Source organism: Piliocolobus tephrosceles, chromosome 2, assembly GCF_002776525.5.
Source record: "Piliocolobus tephrosceles isolate RC106 chromosome 2, ASM277652v3, whole genome shotgun sequence".
Taxonomy (NCBI): domain Eukaryota; kingdom Metazoa; phylum Chordata; class Mammalia; order Primates; family Cercopithecidae; genus Piliocolobus; species Piliocolobus tephrosceles.
Window position 1 is genome coordinate 28216500 of NC_045435.1, and position 12787 is coordinate 28229286.

A 12787-nucleotide genomic window follows, 5' to 3' on the forward strand; every position below is an offset into this window, starting at 1 on the left:
AACTAACCATGAAGCATTCATAAATTTGATCACAAAATTTAAAAAATTTAAAGCACTATAAATGATACTCTTATTCAACTAAGATAGAAAGCTTGAAAATGGATGAACCCAAATTTGACTCTCTTAAATGTAAAAATTCCTTAAATAATTCCTGGGTCAAAGTGAAAATCAAAACTAAAACTTTGTCATATCAGACATAATACAGATATATACCACAAAATGCAACAAAAAAGTCAGTTGCGTAGTGTGTGTGTGTGTGTGTGTGTGTGTGTGTGTGTGTGGAGTGGTGTGGTGCATGCGTGCCTGCACGCACACACACGTTTGCTCATACACGAAGGCAGTTTTCTCTTTTAACGTCTTCCAACAAAATCTAGGGGTGACTCACTAAGAGCCTTCAGAAATACTGAATTTATTAGGAAGAGGAGGCTGATTCATTTCTCCTTTGTCTAAAGAATCTGAATGATGCTTTAAATCAACTGTGTCATATGTACATCAAAAGAGGAAGGTGTTTACACTTATTAACAAGTGGGTGTTTTTAAAGTTAAGTTCACACTAACAGGGAGAAACTGAAACCCAGAGATGCTGATACGTCTCAAGTCACCCCACTCCACTTAGGACCCAGCATCTGCTCCCTGAATACATGGCTGCCTGCTTCCTTCTTCAGAACACTCTCCTCCTTATCCTGCTTTGTTCGGGAGAACTGGTTTATCCCACTAAGGGCCACAGGGTGCAAGGAGTAGAATGGCCTTAAAACAACAAGCCAAGGGAATAAGTAAATACGTCCTTTGATTGAAGCATTTTTTCTGACTTAATGTTTGTTTTCACAGACTTCTCTATCAACTCTTGGCATAGCACTGAAATTCTATAACTATTCAATAACCAAGAAGAGTATGAAAAGCTGTGAGCATGGATGGTGGGAAATTAATGAGCACATGTAAGTGATTTTCACATGTGAGGCATCTGACGAAAGGTTCATAGCTGTGTGTTCCTTGTTCTCAAAGAGTTTGTGCTTTACCATTTAGTTAGCGAAACTGAGGGATATAGGAGTTATGTAACTTGCTCAAGGTCATGCAGTTCATGAGTGATCGAGGCAAAATTCAAACTCATGTCTTAGGGCTCCTGTCCCACCACTGCTCTCTGCTGCTGGGCTGTAGATATGTATATTCCACACTTCACACGAGTATTTGGCAGATGAGTTTTTCAAATCCTGGATCCATGGGGGAGTATAATAAATTGGGGTTCTGCTGGAAAAAAATGTTGGAGACCATTGACCAATTCTGTGTGGTAGGAGAGTCCCAGTTGGCCTGGCTAGATCCTGAGGCTGGGAAATGGGTTGAAGCTAATTGGAAATCTAGGGGCTTAAGGTTAGAACCAATCTACTTGGCTCTAGAACCAATGTACTAGGTGCTCACTCTCACTCTTAATTTGTCCCTTAATTGTTGTTGTTGATTTGCTTATAAACCTGTAACAGATTAAATAGGCACTGAATTAAATAGTTTTGTTTTTTTCTTTTGCTTTTTTATTTTTGTGTTTTTTGAGACAGAGTTTTGCTCTGTCACCCAGGCTGGAGTGCTGTGGTGCGGTCTTGGCTCACTGCAACCTCTTCCCTGGTTTCAAGCAATTCTCCTGCCTCAGCCTCCCAAGTAGCTGGGACTATAGGCATGCACCACCATACCTGGCTAATTTTTGTAGTGTTAGTAGAGACGGAGTTTTGCCATTTTGGCCAGGCTGGTGTCAAACTCCTGACCTCAAGTGATCCACCTTCCTCAGCCTCCCAAAGTTCCGGGATTCCAGTCATGAGCCACCACACCCGGCCCCTGAACAGGTTTTCAAAAATACAGCATGCCCTGTCTTGACCACGGAATAGCTTCTTAGTTTACTTTCAGAAAATTCTGTGAAGTTAAAGGATTTGCCTGCTACTTCTTTGCTCATTGTTATTCTATGAGTGAAACCTTCCCTTTCTAAGTGCTTTTTCAGAAAAAAACTTCTTTCAATTCCTTCGGACAGACTACTTTCAAAATAACTGGTCCTGTCTTCATTAGAATAGGGCTTATCAAATTTAAGGACATTCTTGGATTCATTATTAAAATACAGACCGTATTATTTTGGGGAGTGTAATTGAATCGAGGCTCTATTTTGTGGGAGTCAGAAGACCCGGGTTCAAGTTCCAGCTCTATCATTTAGTAGCTACATTAACTAGGGCAAATTATTTAACTTCTTTGAGTTTTAGTTGGTGAAATGAGGTAATGATTCTTAATAAGTTTTTTCTTGTTTGTTTTTTGGTTAGAATTTACGAAATCATGTATACCACAAAGCAAAAAATACTAGCTATTATTAATATGGATAATAAGATTGTTTTTGAAATGACACTTGTTGGATAAATACTATAGAACTTGCCCCCAAGACTTTAAAGATATTGCATTTTGGTATTTAATTAAAATACAGATCCAGAAAACAAATCTTTACAAATCTTTTTTGAAGGTGTAAGCCTATGACAGAGCTGTGCTTTGAAAATGAGGGACTATTTTATCCCTAAATCACAATGACTACCCAGGATGTGTTTATTGCTGCCTAAGTAGGAGCAGGATCTGCTCCCAAGCAATACCAGGAAAGCTCTCTGAGCCCCATCCTTTCCTAAAGGGCCAGTTCTTCACTAGGCTTGTGGGCTGGCTGAAATCCTATCAGATTCATTTGATGCTTCCTTACCCTCAGCATTTAAAATGCCAGCCCTTCACATTATCAGTACTTTTCATCTAAAAAGGAAAAGCTCTAGTTGTGCTGTGCTAACCAGACACCTTGCTGAACAGTTAGCCTAAGGAAATTGAGGCTATAATGGGGAAGGAGGAAAAAGTAATCCTGACTGAAAGAAGCCTAATGATCTCCTCTAGCCAGCCTGGGGGTGAGGTGTGAATGTTCAGGGCGGCTGGACTGCTGTATATGAACCCCGAAGAAATGGGTAGCCTTTTTACAAAGATTTAGCATGGCAGAACTGCTTTGGTGTGCTAGAGTTTAGCATCAGACCAATTAGCATCCAAATCTTGGTTCTACTTACTTGCTATTTGAACTTTAGCAAGCTATTTCACATCTTTATGTCTTAGTTTCCTCACTTGTCATGTGTCTGTCTATATAAACTGACTCTCGTTGGCTTTCTCCAGTTTCTCAGTTTCAAAACGTTCATTTCATAAGCCACCATTATTCCTCATTGCGTACTCCCCCCTTTTAAACTCCAGCCCAAGCGTGTGATCTCTTTCCTCTTGATTCCCCATAACATGCCTAGCAAGGCTCATCTTTGCAAGGAAACTCTACTAAATGTTAATGGTGAGCGCAGAGAAAATCACTATGAGATTCAGATAACATAATCAGCATGTTTTTAAGAGCACAGGATTCTGATCTCAAGATGGCCAACTCTGACTCCAAAAGTTTGGCATGGCTTAGCTTTCAGGTGCCTCTCAGACCCTGGCTCCCAGTTAGCCAGAAGGACATCTGCACTTGCCATCTCTTCCTCATACCTCAGAAGTTGTCTAACAGCTTATCAGTTCCCGTACTTCAGCCAATTGCGAAAGACTCTTCCTGAGAAACACGTGAATGCTTTCCTCCTTTAATCTTTAAAATCATAGGCTGTCTGTGCTCCTGAATGCCAGTGTCTGATCCGTGGAACATTCCTGTTTCCCAAGTGCTTTAGGGGCCTAGAGTGATAGGCATCACAGGTTCCAGTGGAGGTCGTTACCCCCAAGCCTTGTGTCTGCTGTTTCCCATCAAGATCTTGCGGGTTTCTCTGTGGGAAGAGCCTCATCTACACAGGGTGGTGAACTAACTTAGGGGCCTGCAATATAATAATACTGCATGCTCCACTAACCACAGTGCTAATGTAGTGAGAATTATTAACAGGAGGGATATTTTCTCAAAAGGATACTGGGGGGCATTAGGTGATGAGAGGTAATTAAAAATAATCAAGGTAGGGAAATATTGGAGACAGACATTAATTCTTTGAAATTTTGCCAAGGACAAGCCCTTATGTGCATGTCAGATTTCAATTTACATTGAAATAATGTTGTCTTTTGCTTTTAGTCTTGCTGGAATTCTTTGCATATTTTCAACCTGAACGAATGGACTCCACTTTGTTTGGCAGAGAGGCTTGTGGACAAAAGCAGGCAATTCTTACGTTACACAGGTTTTCACATTGTAAAAGGAAAGAAAACAGAGAGAATTAAATCTATATTTCTTTGGATCATAAGTGATGGTGAAGAAAGCAACAGGTCAATGGTGCTATTATTGTTCTGTTAAGCAGAGGAGAAAATAAAGAGGGCAGAAGTTACTTGATCACAGTCACATGGCCTAGATTGAATACCTACCATTAGCTCTACCATACGCATCTCTGTTTGTGAAAACCAAATGACCAAAGTATTAGAGAATTCACCATGAATAGGAATTCAGTCGACAGAACCTCAAGCTGTGTGTTGTCCCCGACTCTTGTCTCCTCAGGTACTGTGGCTCCTACATGGATCATCAGACAATTTTTCGAGTGCCCAGCCCTCTGGTTCACATTCAGCTCCAGTGCAGTTCAAGGCTTTCAGACAAGCCACTTTTGGTAGAATATGGCAGTTACAACATCAGTCAACGTAAGCCTGGGATCACCTCCTTAGGAAAACTGAATGAATACTTATATAGAGGATAACATTTTATAATTCTAAACTGTGAGAATTTAAGAAATGAATACTGCTTTATTTCTGCTATTTCCTTTTACATACTTATTTTTATAATAAATAATAAATACAAAGTACAAATAAATATAACAAATAATATATATGATTACATATTTATTACTACTATACTTTGAATTATTAAAGAAATAATATAACTTTTTAATATTACTGATTTATAGTTGAAAAATAATTTCTCACATTATTCCTTAAAGACATGTATTGGTTTGTAGTTCTTGCTAGCCATCATTCTCTGTAAATATGATGTTTACACCAACATGTAGCGGATCTAAAGCCAATACTTGTCGCTCACTTTGGCCTGTGCTTGCACAGAAAGAGCTGTTTGGTGGAGGAAGTTCAAATATCAGCCCTCAGAATGTTGAGCTTGAAATTCATACTGAAAACTACTGGAAGAGTGGCCAGGAAGTGCTCATGAGAAAAGGCAATGTGTGAAGGAAGTCATTAGAACTACAGAGAGTAGCTAATGACATGCTCAGGAAATCTTTGACCCATCTTAAGAGGGAAAAAGTAAAGATTGCCCACTGAAGAGTCCACAGGAATATGACTTGAGAGAACATTTCTTTAGACCATGTCCTTCTTTGCCAATCCCTAATAGATCTTCTTCTAGATTCAGAATATTACATCCTGAATATCAGAGTATTACAGTTTCCAGCAGAGTCACAGGTAGATAAAGCAAGCTGTCTTATTTTTAATTGTTTTTTCAAGTCATAACTAGTTTCCAGCATCTCATCCACTCCATCATGTGCCATTGAAATAGTGTTTGATTCGACCATACACTTCCCTCATTCTTTTGCACAAGGGGAGGAAGGATTCATTAGTTCTTTAATGTTTATCTATGAACTCAGGATGAATGATTCAAGATCAGGAATGAATCTTGAATCAGGGAACGGATCATTAATCAGAAGCCTGGTTGAAGAGGAAAGACTAATGGACAGGGAGGTAGGCGGCAGGAGTCTGGGTTTGAGGTCAGTAAGTAATCTCTCTAGGTCCAACGTGATAAGAGCAGTGGTTACTCACATGTTTTGGAGCACAGCTGACTTGAGAATGTAATTTAAGACATACAGAATAACTCATCTGATCGCAGAAGATTCAGGGACATCAGAAGTCAATTTGAAATTCTCTAGGGCTGTCTAAAGACTCCGCATTAGGAATGCTGGGCTCCCTTAGGTATGTTCCAACTTTCACATTCTTCAGGCATATGGCAAAGTCACCCAGCTGAGACTAGACTGTGGAGATAGTAGAAGTTTGCTTGTGCATATGACCTGAATGCGGTGCTCACCCAGAGCTCCAATTGCTTTCTTCTTTGCCCTTCTATGTTCTGCATTTTTGTCTTTCAGTGACTGGCAGCCTTCATTTGATGGAGACAATATATAATTATTACTGGTACCCTGCCAACTCCCTAACCACTTCACACCTTAAACTTCTTTGCTAATGTGATCTAGTGATTTTCAGGGATCTCTCCAAGATTTTCTACTTTTTGTTTTCCGTAGCCTGCCCTGTTGGATCTTTTAGATGCTCCTCCGGTTTATGTGTCCCTCAGGCCCAGCGTTGTGACGGAGTAAATGACTGCTTTGATGAAAGTGATGAACTATTTTGCGGTGCGTATTCAAGCTTTTAATATGAATTTCTTATGAATAAGTAACTTCTCAGGACCATGATTGCTGCTGGTATATATCCTTAGTCTTTGTAGTTATTATCTATTACTGCATAACCAACTACTCCAAAGTCTAGTGGCTTAAACAATCATTTATTCTTGATCATGCATCTGTGGATTTTCTGGGATCTGACTAATCTAGATTGGGCTCATATGGGTGGCTCTGCTTCAAGCATTGTGTCCTCCTGAGCTTGGTTCTTCCAAGATTGGAATCAACTCTACTTTTTATGGCTCTTTTCCTCATTGAGCCAGTCATGGCAGTGGCAAAAGGAAGAGGGGAGAGCAACAACTCATGGTTTCTCGTAAGGCCTGGGTTTGGAACCAGCACACCATCATTTGTGTTACATTCTATTGTTCAAATCAAGTCACATAGCTGAGAACAATGTCAGGGGCAGGGAAATATACTCTATACACCTTGGGGCTATGGTAACACTGAGGTGCATGATACTACCACAGGGAGTAAAGATCTGTGGCTAATAATTTAATTCACCACAATCTTAAACACTGAAATCCTAGTTGAGGGCACAGATTCTCCATCTAGAGAGAAGCTCAGAATTTGCAGAGAAGTGCTCTTTCAGCTTGCACCTTTATGAAGCCCAGCTCCCATCTGTTGTTTGTAAATAAAAAAGAATGGGTTTTGTGTGTCGTGTGTGTTTTCTTTTCTTTTCTTTTTTTCTTTGAGACAAGGTCTCACTTTGTCACTCAGGCTAGAGTGCAGTGGTACAATCACAGCTCAATGCAGCCTTGACTTCCTGGACTCAAGCGATCCTCCCACCTCAGCCTCCAGAGTAGCTGGTACTACAGGTGTGCACCACCACATCTCACTAATTTTTAAAAGATTTTATTAGAGACCATGTCTCACTTTGCTGCCCAGGCTGGTGTCAAACCCCTGGCCTCAAGGATTCCAACCGCCTCAGCCTCCCAAAGCGTTGAGATTACAGGCATGAGCCACTGCAGCCAGCCCCATGAAAGAAAAAGTTTTGTTGTTATTTTTTTAACCTGTACAATTTGTATTGACATCACATTGGTGATGACTAATGTGTGGGGTAACTGACATTCTTATTTAGGGTGAAGAATCTCTGTCTTAATTTTTCATGACTATTTGCACCTCATTCCTGAATCTATATCTCTAGTTTCAGGGAGGAATATGGGAAGGACAATTCACTGGACTATGTGATACCATTGGCAGCATTTTCTCCTGAAGGTCCAGAATGTTTAAATCAAATACAGTTACAATGATAATGCTATTTACTCTTTTTTATATCCTTGGGAAAATATAGTTAATATGCTATATCTAACTGTGAAAAATTATATTAATGAAATATAACCTGTGACTATATACTTTATTTATTTATTTTGTAGAGACAAGCTATTGCTCTGCCATCCAGACTGGAGAGCAGTGGTGTGATCATAGCTCACTGCAGCCTCGAACTCCTGGGCTCAAGGGATTCTTCCCTCTCAGCCTCCTGAGTAGCTGGGAATACAGGCACATACCACCAACCCCACTTTTTTTACTTTTCATACAGATGGGGTCTCACTGTATTGCCCAAGCCAGTCTAAAACTCCTGACCTCAAGCACTTCTCCCACCTTGGCTTCCCAAAGAGATGGGATTATAGGCATGAGCCACCGTGCCTAGTTTATGCCTTTTTTTTTAATTGACAACACAAAACACAAAATTTGTCTTAGCTTATGGTTCATTGATTATTTAAATCTACAGTGTTCTATTTCTTAAGAAAATAAATACTGATCATTATATAATGACTGACTTTTTTTACATTATTAGTTTTTGTGCTGATTCTCCAAACAAAAATGATTATTGTGAATTTGTAATAAGGACAGTTTTTTGATAATCATTATTCCTCATTGTGCCATTTTTTGGAGCTGTTCTCTAAGAGTCCACGAGGTATGCTCAGGGACCTAATGAACAATTTTAGGGCAGCAATATCCTCCTACCTGCCCTCACAAGAGATAGCTCTGAAAAAACAGGTGCAGATAGCAAAACTTTCAACTTTTCACAAAACCAGAAATATCTAAGCAATCATGCTTTCTAAATTTGCTTGCTTGTAGTTGTTGCTGGTCTAAAGGCAATTCATGAAAGTATTCCAAAGAGGAAAAACATGATAGATTTACATGAACGTTTCCTAATTCAGGAAATGGATCTCATCAGACAAAATAGTTCCAAAGAGACCACAGGGCCACATAAACCCGAAGTCTGTTATCCTTTAAGATCTCACATTCATTAATTCATTCAACAAACCTTTAGTAAACAACTACTATTTGTTCAGGGGCTTGAGGTACGGAGATGAAGAAGACAAAATCTCCAATCTTAGGACACTCCTATTTTGCTTTGGAAGGTAGATGAATTTGATTTAGATCACAGCTTATGATTTTTATTTTCCTTAAAATAAATTACTATGATGCATTTAATTGTAACTAAATAAACAAGCCACTGGAGTTTAACGCATTTATACAAAAGCAAAAATCAGATCTGACAAAACAAGTGGTAGAAATTACACCAAAGTTTGAACACCTACTTTTCCTCATGGAAGTGTCAGTTTTGAGGAAAATACACTTTTTGTTTTATTTAGGTCATCTGAATGATTTGTACCTTGAGACTGGCACTGCTGATCATCAGAGAACTCAGCTGGTATCTCAGGCTCATGAACTTTCTGTTTTTATTTTTTATTCTAGGGAGCCCTCAACCTGCCTGCAATACCAGCTCCTTCAGGCAGCATGGCCCTCTCATCTGTGATGGCTTCAGGGACTGTGAGAATGGCCGCGATGAGCAAAACTGCACTCAGAGTGAGGGAGGGTCCTCTGTGCCCTGCTGTTCCACCTATGAAACTCTTCTAAATCAGGACAAAAATACCTCCGAGGGGTTAGGGGTTAGGGCAATCAACTTGTCCCAGTTTCTCTGGAACTTTTCCAGTTTTAGCACTGAAAGCCCTTGTCTTGGGAACCCCTTTAGTCCCAAGGGGACAAATAGGGACAGTTGGTCATTCTAAATGGGGTGGAATGTGTGTGTATGTGTGTGTGTGTTCATGTGTGAATACTGGCAGATTTTTTTTTTCAATTTTTAAAAATTTTAGTGTAAAAACACTTTTTTAAAAAAATTATTATACTTTAATTCTAGGGTACATGTGCACAATGTGCAGGTTTGTTACATAGGTATACATGTGCCATGTTGGTTTGCTGTACCCATCAACTCATCATTTACACTAGGTATTTCTCCTAATTCTATCCCTCCCCGAGGCAGGCCCCGGTGTGTGATGTTCCCTGCCCTGTGTCCATGTGTTCTCATTGTTCAGTTCCCACCTATGAGTGAGAACATGAGGTGTTTGGTTTTTTGTCCTTGTGTTGGTTTGCTGAGAATGATGGTTTCCAGCTTCATCCATGTCCCTGCAAAGGACATGAACTCACCCTTTTTTGTGGCTGCATAGTATTCCATGGTGTATATGTGCCACATTTTCTTAATCCAGTCTCTCATTCATGAACATTTGGGTTGGTTCCAAGTCTTTGCTATTGTGAATAGCACTGCAATAAACATACGTGTGCATGTGTCTTTGTAGTAGCATGATTTATAATCCTTTGGGTATATACCCAGTAATGGGATTGCTGGGTCAAATGGTATTTCTAGCTCTAGATCCTGGAGGAATCGCCACAACGTCTTCCACAATGTTTGAACTAATTTACACTCCCACCAACAGCGTAAAAGTGTTCCTATTTCTCCATATCCTCTCCAGCACCTGTTGTTTCCTGACGTTTTAATGATCACCATTCTAACTGGCGTGAGATGGTATCTTATTGTGGTTTTGATTTGCATTTCTCTGATGGCCAGTGATGATGAGCATTTTTTTCATGTGTCTGTTGGCTGCATGAATGTCTTCTTTTGAGAAGTGTCTGTTCATATCCTCTGCCCACTTTTTCGATGGGATTGTTTCTTTTTTCTTGTAAATTTGTTTGAGTTATTTGTAGATTCTGGAGATTAGCCCTTTGTCAGATGGGTAGATTGCAAACATTTTCTCCCATTCCGTAGGTTGCCCATTCACTCTGATGGTAGTTTCTTTAGCCATGCTGAAGCCCTTTAGTTTAATTGCATTCCATTCCTCCTTGAAGAGGTCCTTCACATCCATTGTAAGTTGGATTCCTAGGTATTTTATTCTCTTTGTAGCAATTATGAATGAGAGTTCTCCCATGATTTGGCTCTCTGTCTGTTCTTGGTGTATAGGAATGCTTGTGATTTTTGCACATTGATTTTGTATCCTGAGACTTTGCTGAAGTTGCTTAGCAGCTTAAGGAGATTTTAGGCTGAGACGATGGGGTTTTCTAAATATACAATGATGTCATCTGCAGACAGGGACAATTTGACTTCCTCTTTTCCTAATTGAATACCCTTTATTTCTTTCTCTTGCTTGATTGCCCTGGCCAGAACTTCCAACACTATTTTGAATAGGAGTGGTGAGAGAACACATTCTTGTCTTGTGCTGGTTTTCAAAGGGAATGCTTCCAGTTTTTGTCCATTCAGCATGATATTGACTGTGGGTTTGTCATAAATAGCTCTTATTATTTTGAGATACGTTCCATCAATACCTAGTTTATTGAGAGTTTTTAGCATGAAGGGCTGTTGAATTTTTTCAAAGGCCCTTTCTGTATCTATTGAAATAATCATGCGGTTTTTGTTGTTAATTCTGTTTATATGATGGATTACGTTTATTGATTTGCGTATGTTGAACCAGCCTTGTTTCCCAAGGAGGCAACCAACTTGACCGTGGTGGATAAGCTATTTGATGTGCTGCTGGATTTGGTTTGCTAGTATTTTATTGAGGATTTTCACGTCGATGTTCATCAGGGATATTGGTCTAAAATTCTCCTTTTTGTTGTGTCTCTGCCAGTCTTTGGTATCAGGATAATGCTGGCCTCATAAAATGAGTTAGGGAGAATTCCCTCTTTTTCTATTGATTGGAATAGTTTCAGAAGAAATGGTACTAGCTCCTCTTTGTGCCTCTGGTAGAATTTGACTGTGAATCCATCTGGTCCTGGATTTTTTTTGATTGGTAGGCTATTAATTATTGCCTCAATTTCAGAACCTGTTATTGGTCTATTCAGAGATTCAACTTCTTCTTGGTTTAGTCTTGGGAGGGTGTATGTGTCCAGAAATTTATCCATTTCTTCTAGATTTTCTAGCTTATTTGCTTAGAGGTGTTTATAGTATTGTCTGTTGGTAGTTTGTATTTCTGTGGGATCGGTGGTGATATCCCCTTTATCATTTTTTATTGAGTCTATTTGATTCTTCTCTTTTCTTCTTTATTAGTCTTGCTTGCGGTCTATCAATTTTGTTGATCGTTTCAAAAAACCGGCTCTTGGATTCACTGATTTTTTGAAGGGTTTTTTGTGTCTCTATCTCCTTCAGTTCTGCTCTGATCTTAGCTATTTCTTGCCTTCTGCTAGCTTTTGAATGTGTTTGCTCTTGCTTCTCTAGTTCTTTTAATTGTGATGTTAGGGTGTCAATTTTAGATCTTTCCTGCTTTCTCTTGTGGGCATTTAGTGCAATAAATTTCCCTCTACACACTGCTTTAAATGTGTCCCAGAGATTCTGGTATGTTGTGTCTTTGTTCTCATTGGCTTCAAAAAACATCTTTATTTCTGCCTTCATTTTGTTATTTACCCAGTAGTCATTCAGGAGCAGGTTGTTCAGTTTCCATGAAGTTGTGTGGTTTTGAAGTAGTTTTTTAATCCTGAGTTCTAATTTGATTGCACTGTGGTCTGAGAGGCAGTTTGTTGTGATTTATGTTCTTTTACATTTGCTTAGGAGTGCTTTACTTCCAATTATGTGGTCAATTTTAGAATAAGTGTGATGTGATGCTGATAAGAATGCATATTCTGTTGATTTGGGGTGGAGAGTTCCGTAGATGTCTGTGAGGTTTGCTTGGTGCAGAGCTGAGTTCAAGTCCTACATATCCTTGTTAACTTTCTGTCTGGTTGATCTGTCTAATATTGACAGTGGGGTGTTAAAGTCTCCCATTATTATTGTGTGGGAATCTAAGTCTCTTTGTAGGTCTCTAAAGACTTGCTTTAAGAATCTGGGTGCTCCTGTATTGGGTGTATATATATTTAGGATAGTTAGCTCTTCTTGTTGAATTGATTCCTTTACCATTATGTAATGGCCTTCTTTGTCTCTTTTGATCTTGTTAGTTTAATATCTGATTTATCAGAGACTAGGATTGCAACTCCTGCTTTTTTTTTTTTGCTTTCCATTTGCTTGGTAGATCTTCCTCCAACCTTTTATTTTGAGCCTATGTGTGTCTCTACACATGAGATGGGTCTCCTGAATACAGCACACTGATGGTCTTGACTTTCTTTTTTTTAATTATTATTATACCCTAAGTTCTAGGGTACATGTGCCCAATGTGC

The 12787-nt window shown here is 39.3% G+C and overlaps 1 protein-coding gene across 4 annotated transcripts in view; it reads left to right on the plus strand.

The window, feature by feature from the left end:
• TMPRSS7 (transmembrane serine protease 7) overlaps nt 1-12787 on the plus strand; it is a 40257-nt gene that overhangs the window by 16988 nt on the left and 10482 nt on the right. For all 4 annotated transcript variants that reach the window (XM_023210815.2, XM_023210807.2, XM_031935030.1 and 1 more), the window contains 4 exons: nt 828-934; nt 4483-4619; nt 6212-6319; nt 9068-9178. In XM_023210815.2, coding sequence (XP_023066583.2) covers nt 828-934; nt 4483-4619; nt 6212-6319; nt 9068-9178 — 463 coding nt within the window. The remainder of the gene's footprint in view (nt 1-827; nt 935-4482; nt 4620-6211; nt 6320-9067; nt 9179-12787) is intronic.